General features: G+C 38.0%; 1 protein-coding gene across 1 annotated transcript; it reads right to left on the bottom strand.

The window, feature by feature from the left end:
- Window positions 1-7,980: 7,980 nt before the first annotated feature.
- rhoub (ras homolog family member Ub) lies at window positions 7,981-11,552 on the bottom strand. The gene is made up of 3 exons (XM_041234466.1): window positions 11,109-11,552; window positions 10,238-10,296; window positions 7,981-9,652 (listed from the first exon to the last, which is right to left on the bottom strand). Exons 1-3 carry the CDS (start codon window positions 11,323-11,325, stop codon window positions 9,197-9,199), a joined length of 732 nt encoding a protein of 243 aa, XP_041090400.1. The 5' UTR covers window positions 11,326-11,552; the 3' UTR covers window positions 7,981-9,196.
- Window positions 11,553-15,588: the final 4,036 nt, after the last annotated feature.

Genomic DNA, 15,588 nt, shown 5'->3' with positions numbered 1-15,588 from the left:
AAATGCTGAAAACAAAAAATTAGAAAGTAGCCTGTCCTCAGATGAGGACAATGGCATTTAGTAGGTTAACAGCTCTCTACAGGAGACGAGACCTATTGACAAAGCTGGTGTTAAGGGCCCTCATTCAAAGTGGACACTTACACGGTGAACACAATAACTGACTTGATTTTTCGAAATGTTTATCACCGATGGTGTACATAATCTTCTACATTTGTGAGATTATGAGACTACAAATATTATAATGTATTAAACTGTTAGGCTATTAGCTTTTATAACAACAGTTTTATTTTTTAAATTTTTTTATAAAACCAGTACAAACCCATACTGAGGGTCCTTATAATCACGTTTGCAATATTTATATCAATTCAACACCAGGTTATACCTGAATGCAATGAGAAAGGCCTGCATGAGATTGGGAATCTGTGATCAAAGTTTGGAGAACATTTGTGAAAATTCAATTTTCATTAGGGATGTTACAGACAGACAGAGGGACACGGCCAGTGTAAAGGGTCTGCATTTTGATCAAGGACCCTAAAAAAGAAAAAAAAAACATTCTTTAAATAACTCATGAGTTAAAGCTCTCTGACTAGGCTCCAGTTTCGGACGAGACGTAAAACCGAGGTCCTATTGTAAGTGACTCTGCAGCAGCAGCTGTTGATACATAGTTCACACCCTAGTCTCTGTTTCGATAAAAGCGTCTGCTATATCACTAATTCATATGCTAATGGTATGAAATCGTAATGCTTAACCATGCTTTCACAATGCTTTCCTACAGCTTTGATTTGACTATTGTCCCCACGACTTGTGTTTATCAGACAGTATGACACCTTGGAAAATGAAAACACAAGTACACAAGGACATAGTCTTGGTTTATCTCAGTTTAGCCGCCACCATTTATTGGAAAGTGTTGATGGATCATTTCCTGTTTCTGGACTACAAGCCTCACTCGCCAGTTCAGTGAGCCAGAGAAGCCATCGCCTCCATTCTCTTCAAAAGAGCTCATTAGGGCCCCCTGTGTTAACGAATCTTTTCAGATGCTTGTCCTGGGAACGAGCCTGCTTTTATGAGCTCATTAGCAGTCTGTGTCGCACGGACACTGTAGAGCGAGTGGGAAGAATCGGGGGAGGGGCTACAGGGGTCACGGGGTCAATCCTATACAATAGAGTAGGTGACTGATAGAATGGGAAAGAGAGATGCCTGTCTTTTGTACAACTTTAGTGGGGTAAGCCATGGAGAAAGCATTTAAGAACAGTGGTGAAAACACAGCCAGCCACAGTATAAAGCATGTTGAAAGCGTAGGGAAGCAGCAAAGCATGAAGCAGCAACAGTTAAAAGTCATGTTAAAGAATAGGCAAGGATGAAAGATTCCTTTCACAGAGAGGTTTGAAAAACACTACTAGGATACTATGAATGGTTTGGGTTTAATAGAAAGAGCATCCCTCCCATTGGGATTCCAATAACATGGAGAAACCCAAGAAAAACCTATGCCAGACCACAGCAGTACCAATAGTTTTATAGTACCAATAGTTTATATATTATATAATATATATATATATATATATATATATATATATATATATATATATATATATATATATATAGATATATATATATATATATATATATATATATATATATATATATATATATATATATATATGCCTTATCTTGGTAAACATGGAGATTATCGTAGCAACACCGTGTGAAATACATGTTTTTGTTATATATAATATATATATATATATATATATATATATATATTAAACTCCCGACAGTTAATTAGAGTCAAATGCTGACGACGCTGATTTACGAATTTGCTGGAGATTACATTTTTTAATACATGTTAATTGCAGTCCTGTCTTGTCACTCTTAGCACGTTGCAATTCATTTCCTGCGGCATCATTTTAGTGCATGCCAGGGTTGAATGGGTGTAGTCACTGCCTGAATCTGAAATGAGTCACAGAACGGCATTATGCAGCAAAGCACTCAAACTGAAGGACTAGTGAATGGGGGCGTTTATTTTTTTTAAACTTTCTGATGATTCATTGGATACAAAGAGGGTTACTTGTATCTCCTGTCAAAGTGAGTTCCAGTATCAAAGAAGTGCATCTAGTATGCTGTACCACTTGTGTGCTAAACATGCTTTCAATTCTCAAAATACACTCTACTAGTAGATTTTCTCTCACAGACGTCAACAATACAACAACAAATAAAACCCGTCAGCAGGCTGATGAATCAAGCTAAGTACAATACTATAACCAGTGCCGTTGGAAAGCTACCCACTGTAGATCTGTTAACACTGTAGCATTGGTTTATTTCAGTGACCACATTTGTTTTTATTACTGTAAGTACAATTCAAAATGATATACAGTGAAAAAAACAAAAATAATACATGTTGTAACATATTATATAATATATATATATATATATATATATATATATATATATATATATATATATATATATATATATATATATATATATGTACAGTAGTGTGCAAATTTATTAGAAACCCCATTTCTTCTGAAGCTTTGACTTCTTGTGCATATGAAATCAAACCACTGGGACTAAACATTTTGGATTTTAGGCAAATTTGTGATAGTCCACACATGCAATTTAAATTAAACATAGTTAGAGAAAAATGAACACATAGCCACAAATGACAAAATGCTTCAGACTTTTTATAAACAGTTTAAGATACCCAAAGTGGTCTAACAGTTTTACACGTGAGTGACTGTTGTTTGTATATCACTGATTACTCACTGAAAAATGAAATGCTCACATCCAGAAGTAGGTATATAAATGACAAATCTTGAGGTGTTCTAATATAGTTGCACACTAATATAGATAGATAGATAGATAGATAGATAGAAGCAGCAATGTTAAGCAACATTAGTTCTCTCAACACTTGCATAAAATGAAAGACCTTTTTCTTTCAACCCACCCTCATACTTCATGCCCTGCAACATTTTGCTTTTACCATGGTTGTTTTTATAAGGGGGAACTTTGGAAGACTGAGAGGTTAAAAATATAGTGTTCAAAGTTCTGTCCAAATCAAACAAACTACAGAGTTTACATTAGGTGGGATCTCGGATAACATATGCCAACCTTTGTCCACCGTGCAAGTTTCAAACAGCCTTTTAAAAACATAAACCCTTTTGAAAGCCCCCTCTTATCTCCTGAACTACAATCATCAAAGCCGGAGGTCCAAGGTCTCCTGTCAGAGGCAAAACACGAAAAGGAAAACAAAACAATCTGCAAGCCTGCCTTTCCCATGTTATTTCCCTCAGATATAGACCGGGACAAAACATGTTTTGATAAGAGCTCATTTTATCCACTTCTGTTAACCAATGACTTAAGCTTCTCCTGTTGTGGGCCAAATCTGGCAGCCAATCATTTTAATTCTTACCTCAGTTGTACAGAGGCCCATTACTAAGGCTTATGGAAAGAGCTGATTAGGTTACCTTGAAAGATATCCTTTCCAGCAATGATTAGCATCCAGTCACTGTACAGATTATAGTTACCCCTTCCATACTGAATTCAAGTACAGGACGGGTTTTCCTAACAGTTGATAATGACAATCCTCTGTGTTAACTGGCATTCATTCAGCCTTCCAGGGTAATCAAAGGACCAGGGTATACTAGGGGAACACGCCCACACCAGGGTATACCAGGAGAACATACCCCACACCAGGGTATACCGGGAGAACATGCCCACACCAGCGTATACCAGAAGAACTTGCCCCACACCAGGGTACACCAGAAGAACATGCCCACATCAGGGTACACCAGAAGAACATGCCCACATCAGGGTATACAAGGAGAACATGCCCCACAACAGGGTACACCAAGAGAACATGTGCACAACAGGGTGATGTCCAATCCAATTGGGTAGACAGGCACTACAACACTCAATCAGAATTCTGTTAAAACTACATTTGTAAGTCACACCCCAATGGAACCTAATAGCAGCAACTAAAGATGTGTAGCATAGAACTTTTTTTTTTTTCCAGATGAAAACCAAGTGGGAACTTTTTTATATATATTTTTTTTTTAATGCAGCAACTGTTTCAAAATACATTGACGTGAAAAGTCCAGTAAGTCAAACTGGTATTGTATAGTTCTATAGACCAGAACACCAGCAAGAACCAACACCACTAAGTGTTCCAATTGCCAGGCTTTGCAGTTCGCACTTGTGGTCATCAATGTTTTTGTAGTAGCTGAATTGGATGTTTGTTTTGCCCTGGGCGGAAAAACATTATACCTGTGGACAATGTAAAGCAAACAGTGTGAGTCAGTAGACTGCATGCTGGAAATAACCCTATGACTTTAGGTTTTAAAGCAGTTAATTTCACTCACAAAGTTACAAACCTGTCATAATCAATGGATATTGTTATATAAATAAGGGAGTTATATGTCCCGATTTTTCCCATACTTGGTAACCCACTTATCCAATTGAGATGAATCTTGGTAACATTTTTTTTAGCTTTTTAGCAGAGGTTATTGAGAGTATTACATTGGGGGGGGGGGGGGGGGGGGGGGGGGGGGGGGGAGAGGGGGGGGGGGGGGGGGGGGGGGTGTATGGGGGGGGGGGGGGGGGGGGGGGGGGGAGGGGGGGGGGGGGGGGGAGGGGGGGGGGGGGTGGGGGGGGGGGGGGGGGGGTGGGGGGGGCGGGGGGGGGGGGGGGGGGGGGGGGGGGGGGTGGGTGGGGGGGGGGGGGGGGGGGGTGGGGGGGGGGGGGGGGGGGGGGGGGGGGGGGGGGGGGCGGGGGGGGGGGGGGGGGGGGGGGGGGGGGGAGGGGTGGGGGGGGGGGTGGGGGGGGGGGGGGGGGGGGTGTGTATTGGGAGTCAGTCTGTCACACTTACATTTTGGCATATATCTGGAAAACATTGTGATGAAACTTGGCATTAACAGTATTTAGCAGAGGTTAATGGGAGTATCAGGTGTGGATTTGATATTTTGCAACAATTTTCAGTTTTTATAATAAACTTTGAAAATTCCTGGGTAATTTTAAACTAAAAACAAAGGCCCTGGTTATGCCTTATCATCACTGTGAAGTGGAAAACAGGGTCTGATGCTAACCAGGTTAACTGAGGAGCCATTTTAGCAATGATAACCTCATATCCTTGTAGCTGACTTTGTGCTACTGTTGCCCCTTTGTACAGGACCGTGGCTGTCCTGCTGCACTGGCGCCGAAGATCATCGAGTAAGAGAAGGGCCTCTTAATATTGAACTACTGAAGAACAGTGTGTATTTTTCCTAAATATGTCCACAGCTCGCAGCTCACAGTTCCTGTATCCTATAATCCACAGTTTTCCCGGGAACATTTAAAGTCCGGGATCTGGGAAACAATGTGTCTAGTTCACTATTAACTTAACGTCTTCTTGCAGCAAAGCTTAAACATGATTGTTCTGATTATTTTATGGTTATATTACTTGATTTATTTGTTTATGCTTTTTGTGCCTTTGAGGCAATGACATGGAAAGGAACTGAACAGCCCGACTCTATGTAAGACCCAGGGCAGTTAGCTGCAAGCTAGTCAGCAGTAAAGGAAGTTAAAGAGCCCCTGTTGTTTATTTAATAAACGAAAGAACACCTTTAAATGGGAACATCCATTGCGTGCATTTTATTGTAGTGTAATCAATCACATCATACAGGGCGTTCACATAGATCCCAGTCCCCTACACAGGTGAGATTCATTAGCTGGAGAACTGGTCCATTGATGAATGGGGTTTTTCAAAGTAACTCGATACCAGCAATGCCTTTGATTCTAATCAGTTTTAAAGTGGAGGGAGTAAGGCACACACATCCATCCTGAGGTCAATGAGTCAGGAGCTGCACTGTGGAATTCTCCTGGTTCCCATTCCCACAGCGTTAACCGCAAGGTCTCTTTTCATCAGCAGAACCTAAGCAATGAATTTTACACAATGAATCTGGCTAGTGTCGGCCTGGCTGTCTCAGGATGCTTGACCAGGAGGGGCCTCTGAAGTGGGAAGAGCGAGGTAAACTCTCCAGTTCTCTTCCATAGCTAGACAACATAGCATTCCCTATGAACCCCCAGGCAAGTCAGAAGTAGTGCTTTCAAGTGTCACATAGGACTGAATCCATTTTGATTTGGATTCATTATCAATGCTCCTCAGTCACTTTGTTGCATCTAGTTATATTTTCCCAAAATACGTTTCTCCAGCTAAAAATGTATTTTGTTTTCCCGAGCTGTGCAATCAACGCCAGAGTGATCTTCTTGTTCTCAACCCCTCAGCTCTAACCCCCAGAATAGACCAACCTGTTTCTCTAGTCCATCCTTGATGGGCCGCTGTCAAAAGAAGCATATCAGCTGATGGCGAGTGCATTGTGCCAAATGAGTTCTTATCTATAACATTCAATCAGGATTTTAGTGTCTTATTCAGCAATTAAATATATTTGCTTTGTGCCTTTATTAAATCATTAGTATATAAAAATATACCTTGTAGTGTAGCATAGTGGGAGATTTGAGAAGGGCGTGATAAATTTTTGATACAAACCTATTTAAATATTTTAAACTCCAAATAGTCTTTCAATGTTTTTTTTTTGGTCACATTGGAACCCATAAGCCGTAACTACGTTGTGATAGTTCCTTATAAAAAAAAAAAAAAACAGCATAGCCTCCCATGCACGCTGATCCCACAAATCCATGTCTTAATCCATGGACCTCTACAACTGCAACTAATGGAAGCCGGGACAAATGCACGAGACAAAGGGTGGAGTGACCCGATATTAATTACGACTCTTTGTATAAACTAGATCTTGCATTGTGGATTTAAGGTGATGATCATGGCATAGATCGACAGGGTGCACAGACTAGTGCAGAGTATGACATGAGAGTGAAGCCACAACGAGAAGCACTTCCGTAGATATATGCAAAAATATAAGGGTGACAGACAGGTGGATGTACTGACAGGCGCCTCTATATATCCTCAATAACTAAATAATATCAAAAGTTAAAATACAAAACTATGGATGCATTAATGAATTCCCATTCGACAAATTACATTGGTAATACTAGCATGGGTTACAAAGTCTGATTGAATATCTCCCGAATTAGAAATGTTTTAATTTCCTTTTCCAGTGGGGTATAATTCCACTCACTCGGTGACCTTACCTGGTTAACAAACAAATAATGCAATGAGCAGTATAGCTTTAAAGTGTTTACCAGGCGATTTTACAAGTTTTCCCATGTCTTTCCCCCATTGTCAAACAATGCATGTACCATAATTTGCCATGGTGTTTAATATACTTTTCGCTTCCTTACACTTTTGTAAGGGGAAAGATACAGGGCCACCCGTCTTGACCAAACTTTGCTTTATATATATGTTTTGCTAGTCTAAAACTCAATAGCATTGGTGCCATGGAATGGAAGAGTTTTCTTAACAAATTAAATGTGGCAAAACAAAACCCTGCTTTTTAGGCTCCTAGTAACATCTTACAGACAATAACCCATTATTGAAGCATAGTAAACTGTCAATTAGACATAAACATGAGTGTTTTCATCAAGAAACAACAAGCTGCCACCATCACCCAAGAATGCCTTAACGACATTTAGTCCTTTCAACAAGATATGCTACAACATCTGTGTCCCCTACCCTCTGCCCCAAGTCAGTCTCCACTCAATTTCCAACTGCGTCCTCAGGTCCTGGTTTTGTTATTACTGAGTAAAACAAAGAAACTCTAGTCTAAAAAACAAACATTTTAAAAGAAACAAAAAATAAATAAACAAAAAGGTAGTCGACAGCAGATGAATGATCCTTTTGAGCAATTCCATTCAAGACTTACACCGTTTAAATCGTTCTTTTCCATTTAGAAAACGTTCCGTTATCCTTGCATTTGGAACAAAACTCAAAAATCGCAAAAACGTTTGCCAGTTTCAGCTGTAGTGTAAAACAAGACTGTACAAAACACCCAGAAACAGAACTTTGTTTTTTTTTTTTAAAAACGTATGTTTTATTTCAAAATCAAAAGACACCATTTCAATTAATAGCAAACTGCTTACAACGCAGTCATCAGAGGCACAGATGAAACATGAATAAAACATACAAAGGGAACAAACATTCATAAACTAGCAGGCAAGACCATTTCACAGGGGGGCTGTAGTCTTGGAAAACATTTCTGGGCAATAAGATAAAGTAGGAATCACACGTACTGCGCTCCCCGCTATAGATAATACACACCAAGATGTGAAACCTACCAGACTAAAAGCCTGAATTGTAATCAACACCACTGTAAATATAGAATTGTTTAACTGGATAACTACCATGAAGACCACACCCATTTTAGAGATTATAGAATGGATTCAACTGTTTTAAAAAAAAAAAAAAAAAAAAAGAGGATTTTTTATTTTATTTTTTTTTTTTTTTATCAGTTGCCCATACATATTGCATTCCCCTCCCTGACACACAGCTGTTTGATTAACACACAAAAAAATATATAAGCTTCTAAAAAATGAGAAGCAATAACATGCAAACGTCTTCCCCCAGCTGGAGTAGAATAAGGAAAACATTTACAAAAGTCTTTAATCAAATGCGATTTGTGGTGTATGTTTTGATCAAACCATGGCTGCAAATATGCATTGATGTATTGAATTGTCTTGCATTTATTGAGATATATAAATATTTAGATCATATTTCAACCTCCCTCTAGGTTATTGGGTTCTGATGTCATAAACAAACCAGACCCTTGGTTTTTCATAAGCAGAAAAGTCTACAGGTACTGATTCAATGTGAGCAATACCTTATAGGGAGACTAAAAAGACCTTTTCAGAATTAAAACAATTTTAAAAGTTTATGACTATTGCGCTAACCAGACCTTGGCTTGATCCAAAACTTTTAAAAGTTACCTCTGGTTTACACTTTTGTTTAGTATGTTTAAAAAAAAAAATTAAAATGATTTCTTATATGAAAATCCACAGGACTTAACGAAGACATTCTTCCAGACAGAAAAAGAGTGTTTTGAAAATAAATATCTTACGGTACAGTACAAGTTCCATCATTCGCACAGCTGGGAAAATAAATAGATCCCAATGCGAATTTCAATATCGGCTTCCAAGAAAGAAAAACACCTTGGAAGTTTGATATCTGGGAGGGAATAGGTTAAGGAAAACGTAGTCTTCTTAGGGAGCAACAGAAGAGACGATGCCCCCACCTTCCTGGATTTTGAATACATCGTTACCGCAGGCAGGCGTACTTCTTCCACCACGATTTGGAGAGTGTTTTCATTTTATCGGCCGTGTTTTTCATTTTCCTCTCTTTGCGAGCCCGGCGCTCGGAGAAACTCAGTCCGGCCGATATCGCCGCGTCGAAAACCTCTTTCAGGTTCTTCTGCGTTAGGGCTGAGCACTCCACGTATGCAACGGCTCCAATCTTTTCTGCCAGCGCCCTGGCGTTGCCCTCGGGCACCGGTTTCTCTTGCCGCCGGTTGAGTTCGATCAGCACCTTAACGTCTTGGCGAAGGTCGCACTGTGTGCCCACCAAGACTACTGGTGTCAAGGGGCAGTGGCGTCGGATTTCAGGGACCCACTTTTCCCAAACGTTCTGGAAGGAGGCAGGGCTCACCACACTGAAGCACAACACCAGGGCATCGGCACGTGGGTAGCAGAAGTGTCGCAGCTTGTCAAACTCATCCTGAACGGGGGGAGAGAGAGAGAGAGAGAGAGAGAGAGAGAGAGAGAGAGAGAGAGAGAGAGAGAGAGAGAGAGAGAGAGAGAGAGTTAAACCATGTGCTCATATCAGTACATTTTGTTTTTATCTCTCAGAGATATAGGAACAACTTCCTAATCTTTATTTAACCCTTTGCTTCCCAGTGTCCGATAGATTTGCTGTTGAGAAAAGAAGCATGAAATGCATACGGGAATATTCCCAGGACAGTAAAGGGTTAAGACTCATTTAAATAACAATTCAGAAAGCTAGCGCTCACAGCTTTGCCCCCACTTGTCTGAGTACAGTTCAGGTTTACTTGTGTACATCTAAAGGGTTGTGCACATTCATTCGTGTTACTTTACAAGTGTGCCTTTCCCATTCTCTTTATATATTTGTCTAGTTACTCAATTTTGTTTAAACAGGAACCAAGTCTCATTGATCTTGATGAATTAGAGCTTTGTTTGTCAACCGCAGTCATGCACACTGGATGCTTTTTTTAAATACTGCAGACCCTGGCTGGGCTACAGAAGCCAAGCCCAGGCTAAAACACAAGACCCAAACAATTCTTACCTGCCCAGCAGTGTCACGGAGCTGAAGTCTCACTGGGGTCCCATCAACCTGCACCACAGCTGAAATCACCAAAATAAAAACACAGTTAGTTGTGGCAAATAGTTTACAATTTTATTTATTTATTTATTTTAAGTAAGGCAGCATTTTCACTGTTCAGAATCCCTCTTTTTAATGCACTAGTCATATTTTTTGAAGCTGATTTTTTTTTTTTTTTTTTTTTTAAGTTTAGGGGTGGCTAATGGAAAAATGGAAATGGAAAATGTGATAACGAGTTTAAACAATGTATGATAATAACCAGCAGGACTAGTCGAACGGGTTTCTTGGAAACTCAGACAATGAGCTCGGGGTAAAAGCGTTAGAGACGAGAGACAATCCCTCCTTTCACTGTGATTAATAGACACACGGACACCTGCTGTACTGCAACGTTTGCCAACGTTCAAACGGTTTATGGTTATAAAAAGATGTGCAAACTTTACGTACCCTAAACACTTGATGCTTCTTATGAAGCATAGAAAACAATTAGCAATTCAATAAAAACAAAGCAAAAAAGTTGGCTATTTCAATTTGTATTTCTAACACACGCTGTTCTGTCAGATTCCCATTTTAATTTTCAAAATAGAAATTCAATAAAAGACTATATATCATATATATATTCATATCATATATAGAGATATATATATATATATATATATATATATATATATATTATATTGTTATATATATATGTTCACATATATATCTGTGATTGTTTCAGTTTCACACTGTGACAGAATGATGCACGCAGTTATTATTCGAGTTCTGTAATGAACATAGTCACCGCCACACCTGTAAACACGTAGGCTATGCATGATAGCAGAGTAATAATTCGTACCTGAGAAGTCGTCAAACGCAGTGGGCACGTATTTGGTCGGGTACCCATTCGTGGTATAGCTGACAACCAGGCTGGTCTTGCCAACAGCACCATCGCCCAGCAACACGCACTTCAAACTCCGCTCCTGCCCGACGCTGTAGCCTGTCTCGTTGCTGTTGTGTGGCGGCACTGGAGGAGGAAGATGCGGTTCGTAATCCCTGGTCTTCAGAGGTGGCATGCTGGTTGTCGTAATGATAGTCACGAAAAAATAAATAACTACTAATAAAAATAATCTCTATTGACTGACTATACGAGAAGTTTAATTAACTTTCAGACAGCTTGACAGTTTCTGCAAGTTTAACCGTTAAAGATTTAATAAATTCCTTCACGATTTGTTTTTATTTTTTATTTATTTTTTTTAAGCTCGGTGCTACAGTTGTTTCTATCTCAGACTAACTATGCTCTTCTGAGTGTCGTCTTTAGCAGTTCTGTTTTAAATCCTCATTGATTTGCCTATCCCCTCCCTCTTAATTCCAGCACAATGCCCTTGAAAAAAAAAAAAAAAAGTTGTTCACACATAACGAACTGAAACAGACAGCCCTCCTGCAGACACCCTGCTGGGGAAAATAGCTCATTACACCCAGTCTGCAAGATAATTGCCTCCCCCTCTCTGTTACCTGACGTCTTGAAAATGTTATTTTTAATTACATACTGTATAAACGAATTAGTGCGTCAGAGACATGCTTATTTAAGTTAGGATTACAGTATTGTCATTATTATTATTATTATTATTATTATTATTATTATTATTATTATTATTATTATATACTTTAACAACTCGGTTTGCTCGGTCTGATGCAGCTATCGATTCTATATAATGGGTACAATATGAAACCAATCAATGATAATTTACTGAGGTTTTTTTAAAAAAAAATCGATTCTACAAATGTGGCATCCATAACAATTTGACATATGAAGCATCGGATTGAGGAGCCCATAATGCTTTATTTTAGAGCCCATTGGTTTTTATATTGAAAACATTATACGAAGCAGAGACCCATTATTCAGAATATCGAATAGACTTGATAAGGCTTTGAATGTGCCAGAGCCATATAGATAGAGAACAGGAGAGGAATGTCTTGATTGTGTCGCCCCCTGTCTGACAGTTCCTGCATAACTTTAATACCAAGTATATATTTATTATTATTATTATTATTATTATTATTATTATGAATCATTTAAATTAATTGCACGTTTATGTAAACAACTTAAATAGAAAATAACAAAAAATAAACGCTGCCATTTTGAGCACAAAATTAAATAAAACGAATATTAATAAAGACAATGCTTAAATTCTAATAAAATTAAATGCTCTAATCATTTCTGGAATCGGATGGTGCTCAAACACTGCCAGACAAGATACAATCAGGAGTCTTGACGAAATGAAAAGCTATCAGCAATAAAAAAAAAAGGAATATTGATTGATTAATTAAATGCATTGATAACTGATTGATTTTGGTTCATCAGTGACGATGCCCCTTTACACAATTTTTTGTATAAAACGTTAAATGTTCTTTTTCTGTTTCTGCAATTCTGTTCCTGTAATATAGAAGGAATACTCAATATCAGTTTCAGATATGTATGTCTACACATACACGCACGTCCTCCCCCAAGACAAACTCATTAACGCTTGAGGTGAATGTATTGTGTGCCAAGTATGGTTGAGATACGTCGCCACCCCTGTTAATAGGATCATTCCCAATGTCATTAAAACGAAGCGCAGGTTAGCGCGTTAAACGCATGGCCATTTGCTGGCGACACAGGAAAACAATGAAAATCGAAATGTCACTTTAATATTTCAAAACACCCACCCGACCCCCTTTAGACTGCAAACAAAGTGCATTCACAATGCTAGACGACAGGCTTCCATATTAACACATATAATTAACAGTGTGTCTACAGCGTTAATCACGTGAGTCAAATACGTGCAAATATATTTAAAATGTAGTGTAGCCAATACGTAGATTATGTTATTAAACAAAGCCACCAAAACACGCATTTTAGACAACTCGATTGCAATTAAAACCCGTTGGTTTCGTACTTGGATTATAGGAACTTTTGTCAAAGTACTTCACAGCTGAAAAACAAATTGGGGCGATCTCGGTTCCTGCAGGCAGGCGCATCACACAGGGCGAGCCAATCCACACCCGGGACCCGTGCGACGCTTATATATATATATTATATATATATATATTATATATATATATATATATCTATTATATTATATATAGCATTAAACGCAAAATTTTATGTTACAGGAGAGGCTTATTTCCCTTTCTGGATATAAAGGCACTGCAGACTGGTTGATCCCGTGAAAATCAACTAGGGCACGTTTTTAGTTGTAATAAATGGATGCTGCAGTGTAATAAGTTCATTATTGAAATATAATAATAATAATAATAATAATAATAATAGGGTGCACACTTCCTTTAACTTGTTTTATATAATTGTTAAAATGAAAGCAAGCTGCAGCATTTGGAGGATAAACACGAATTCACCCCAGAACAACAATACCACTTTTTAAAGTCTATTTTTAATAATTAAAGTTTGATATGAATACACTAACCCTAAAATGCGTTTGTAATTCATAATATTTGTTTTACTTTTAAGCATTTGGTTCAACAGCGTTGTTGAACTGAAACACAGGAGCCAAATCTGTTGAACACATTATTAAATATGTTTTCAGTTTTTGTTCAATTTACTAGGTCTGCAGATAGCTTTCAAACGCCTTAAGACAGAATACAATAAACAAATATCCTTTCAGTGTTTGCGGTGAACTGGATGAAATTCTTGATTGCCTGACTGTTTCGATTTAGCTAAAGCGTTATATGAATTATTCAGCATATATACTTCCTAATGTATTTATTGATCACGCCATTACATCAACGACCGCTTTCTCCTCATTACGTTGCCTTGTTTAAGATGATCTTACAAAACAGATGCGACCATTACTTGTTGATAAGAAGACTGTTTTGATAAGATTCGACTTGATATTATATTGTCCACATTGAATTGGCTATTTCCCCACAAAATGAAAACACACATGTTAATATTTCAGACTTGACTCTAGTGTTTATAGGATATCCTTTATAAATTATTGTAACCGTGGCAAATGCTTTTAAAATGTCAACTATCCAATCTGTAACCTGACGTCACATAAAAGTCATCACTTTTTTGTTTAGTTGTTATTTATAATTTTCCAGCATTATATTTGTTCCTAACCTTTACGTTCAGCGTCGTGGTATATGTGTGTGCAGTCAGAGATTTAAATCCTAGCGGTTGTGTTCTGGACATCGAATTCTCACTAATAGTGTTCCCTTTTCAATTCCGGTGGCCTTTTAATCAATTCTAACACATCGCTGATCAAAATTGCAATTAGCAGTGTTCTGTTCAAACTCTCACCATGGCAATAAATTACTTAATTGAAGATTAGTCAATTCAATTGGCTTCATTGAAAGTAGTTTATCTCTAAAATGAATTGCATCCAGCAGACCACCTCCACTGTATCCTTGTCCCAGGATTTAACTCATTAAGTGCAAGTCTCCTCGTTTGAGGACAGGATCATTTGTATTTTTTAGGGCATGTTTAACTAGACCTACTTTTTTTTTATTTTAAGTATCATGTTATAATAGCTTAGTCTAATTTTGTTAACCACAAAAGTCAAGTCTAAATTATATAATTACAGCGTGTGTTCTGATTTTTTTTTTTTTTTAGGTATATAACGGGTTAATCCCCTGCTGAGGATAATATGAAAAAACACAGGCAAGGACAAAGAAAACACAATGATAGTTTTAAAGAAAATATCATTCTTTTACAAAACATAATAACAAGCATCTTCAAATCTGCTTTTACTTCAAACACACACAGAAAAAAAAACATGCATTTATCCTTTTCAAACATTCAACTTAGTTTATTTAAAGCCAAGAAACAAACTGTAATAAATATACAATTCCAACCCACTTACAAATCTGTTACCAAAGTCTACCAAACAACTAAAACAGCTGAAACGCCATAGTTAGCACACATCTTGTATTGTCAAGCAAATAAATTGAAACTTACAATTGTTGGAATGAAGTGGTGCTACAATCAGAGAATCTCTTGCATTGTAATTATAACTCTCCAACACCTGTGATAAGGTAGGTCATTAACCTATCAGGACCTCTTAAATGCATATTACCTAAACAGCGCAGCAGACAGTCAACCTTCGTTTTAATATCCTTACTGTGGTTTCATGCTGAATATTACAAAAGGAATAGTATGCATCCAATTGTATATAACAAGGCTTTAAGGTCGTCAAGGGGTTGTTGGAAATTTCTAGAGCGTTATAACATTTGTAGCTGCAATATTCTGTATTTTTGTTGCACATTAATACACCACTGAAAAAAATAAGAAGTCAAATTATTTATATGACATTTATAGCCATATGCCACCATTTTTATTT

The sequence above is a fragment of the Polyodon spathula genome, chromosome 35, assembly GCF_017654505.1.
Source record: "Polyodon spathula isolate WHYD16114869_AA chromosome 35, ASM1765450v1, whole genome shotgun sequence".
In the NCBI taxonomy this organism is placed as follows: Eukaryota; Metazoa; Chordata; class Actinopteri; order Acipenseriformes; family Polyodontidae; genus Polyodon; species Polyodon spathula.
Note: the sequence above shows the minus strand (reverse complement) of the source record. Positions and strands in the feature narration are given on the sequence as shown.

Coding starts and splice junctions, on each gene's coding strand:
- rhoub (XM_041234466.1), bottom strand. CDS start 11,325: ATGCCACCTCTGAAGACCAGGGATTACGAACCGCATCTTCCTCCTCCA. Junction 10,297..11,108: donor TGCGTTTGACGACTTCTCAG/GTACGAATTATT, acceptor TGGTGATTTCAG/CTGTGGTGCAGGTTGATGGG. Junction 9,653..10,237: donor TCCGTGACACTGCTGGGCAG/GTAAGAATTGTT, acceptor CCCCCCGTTCAG/GATGAGTTTGACAAGCTGCG.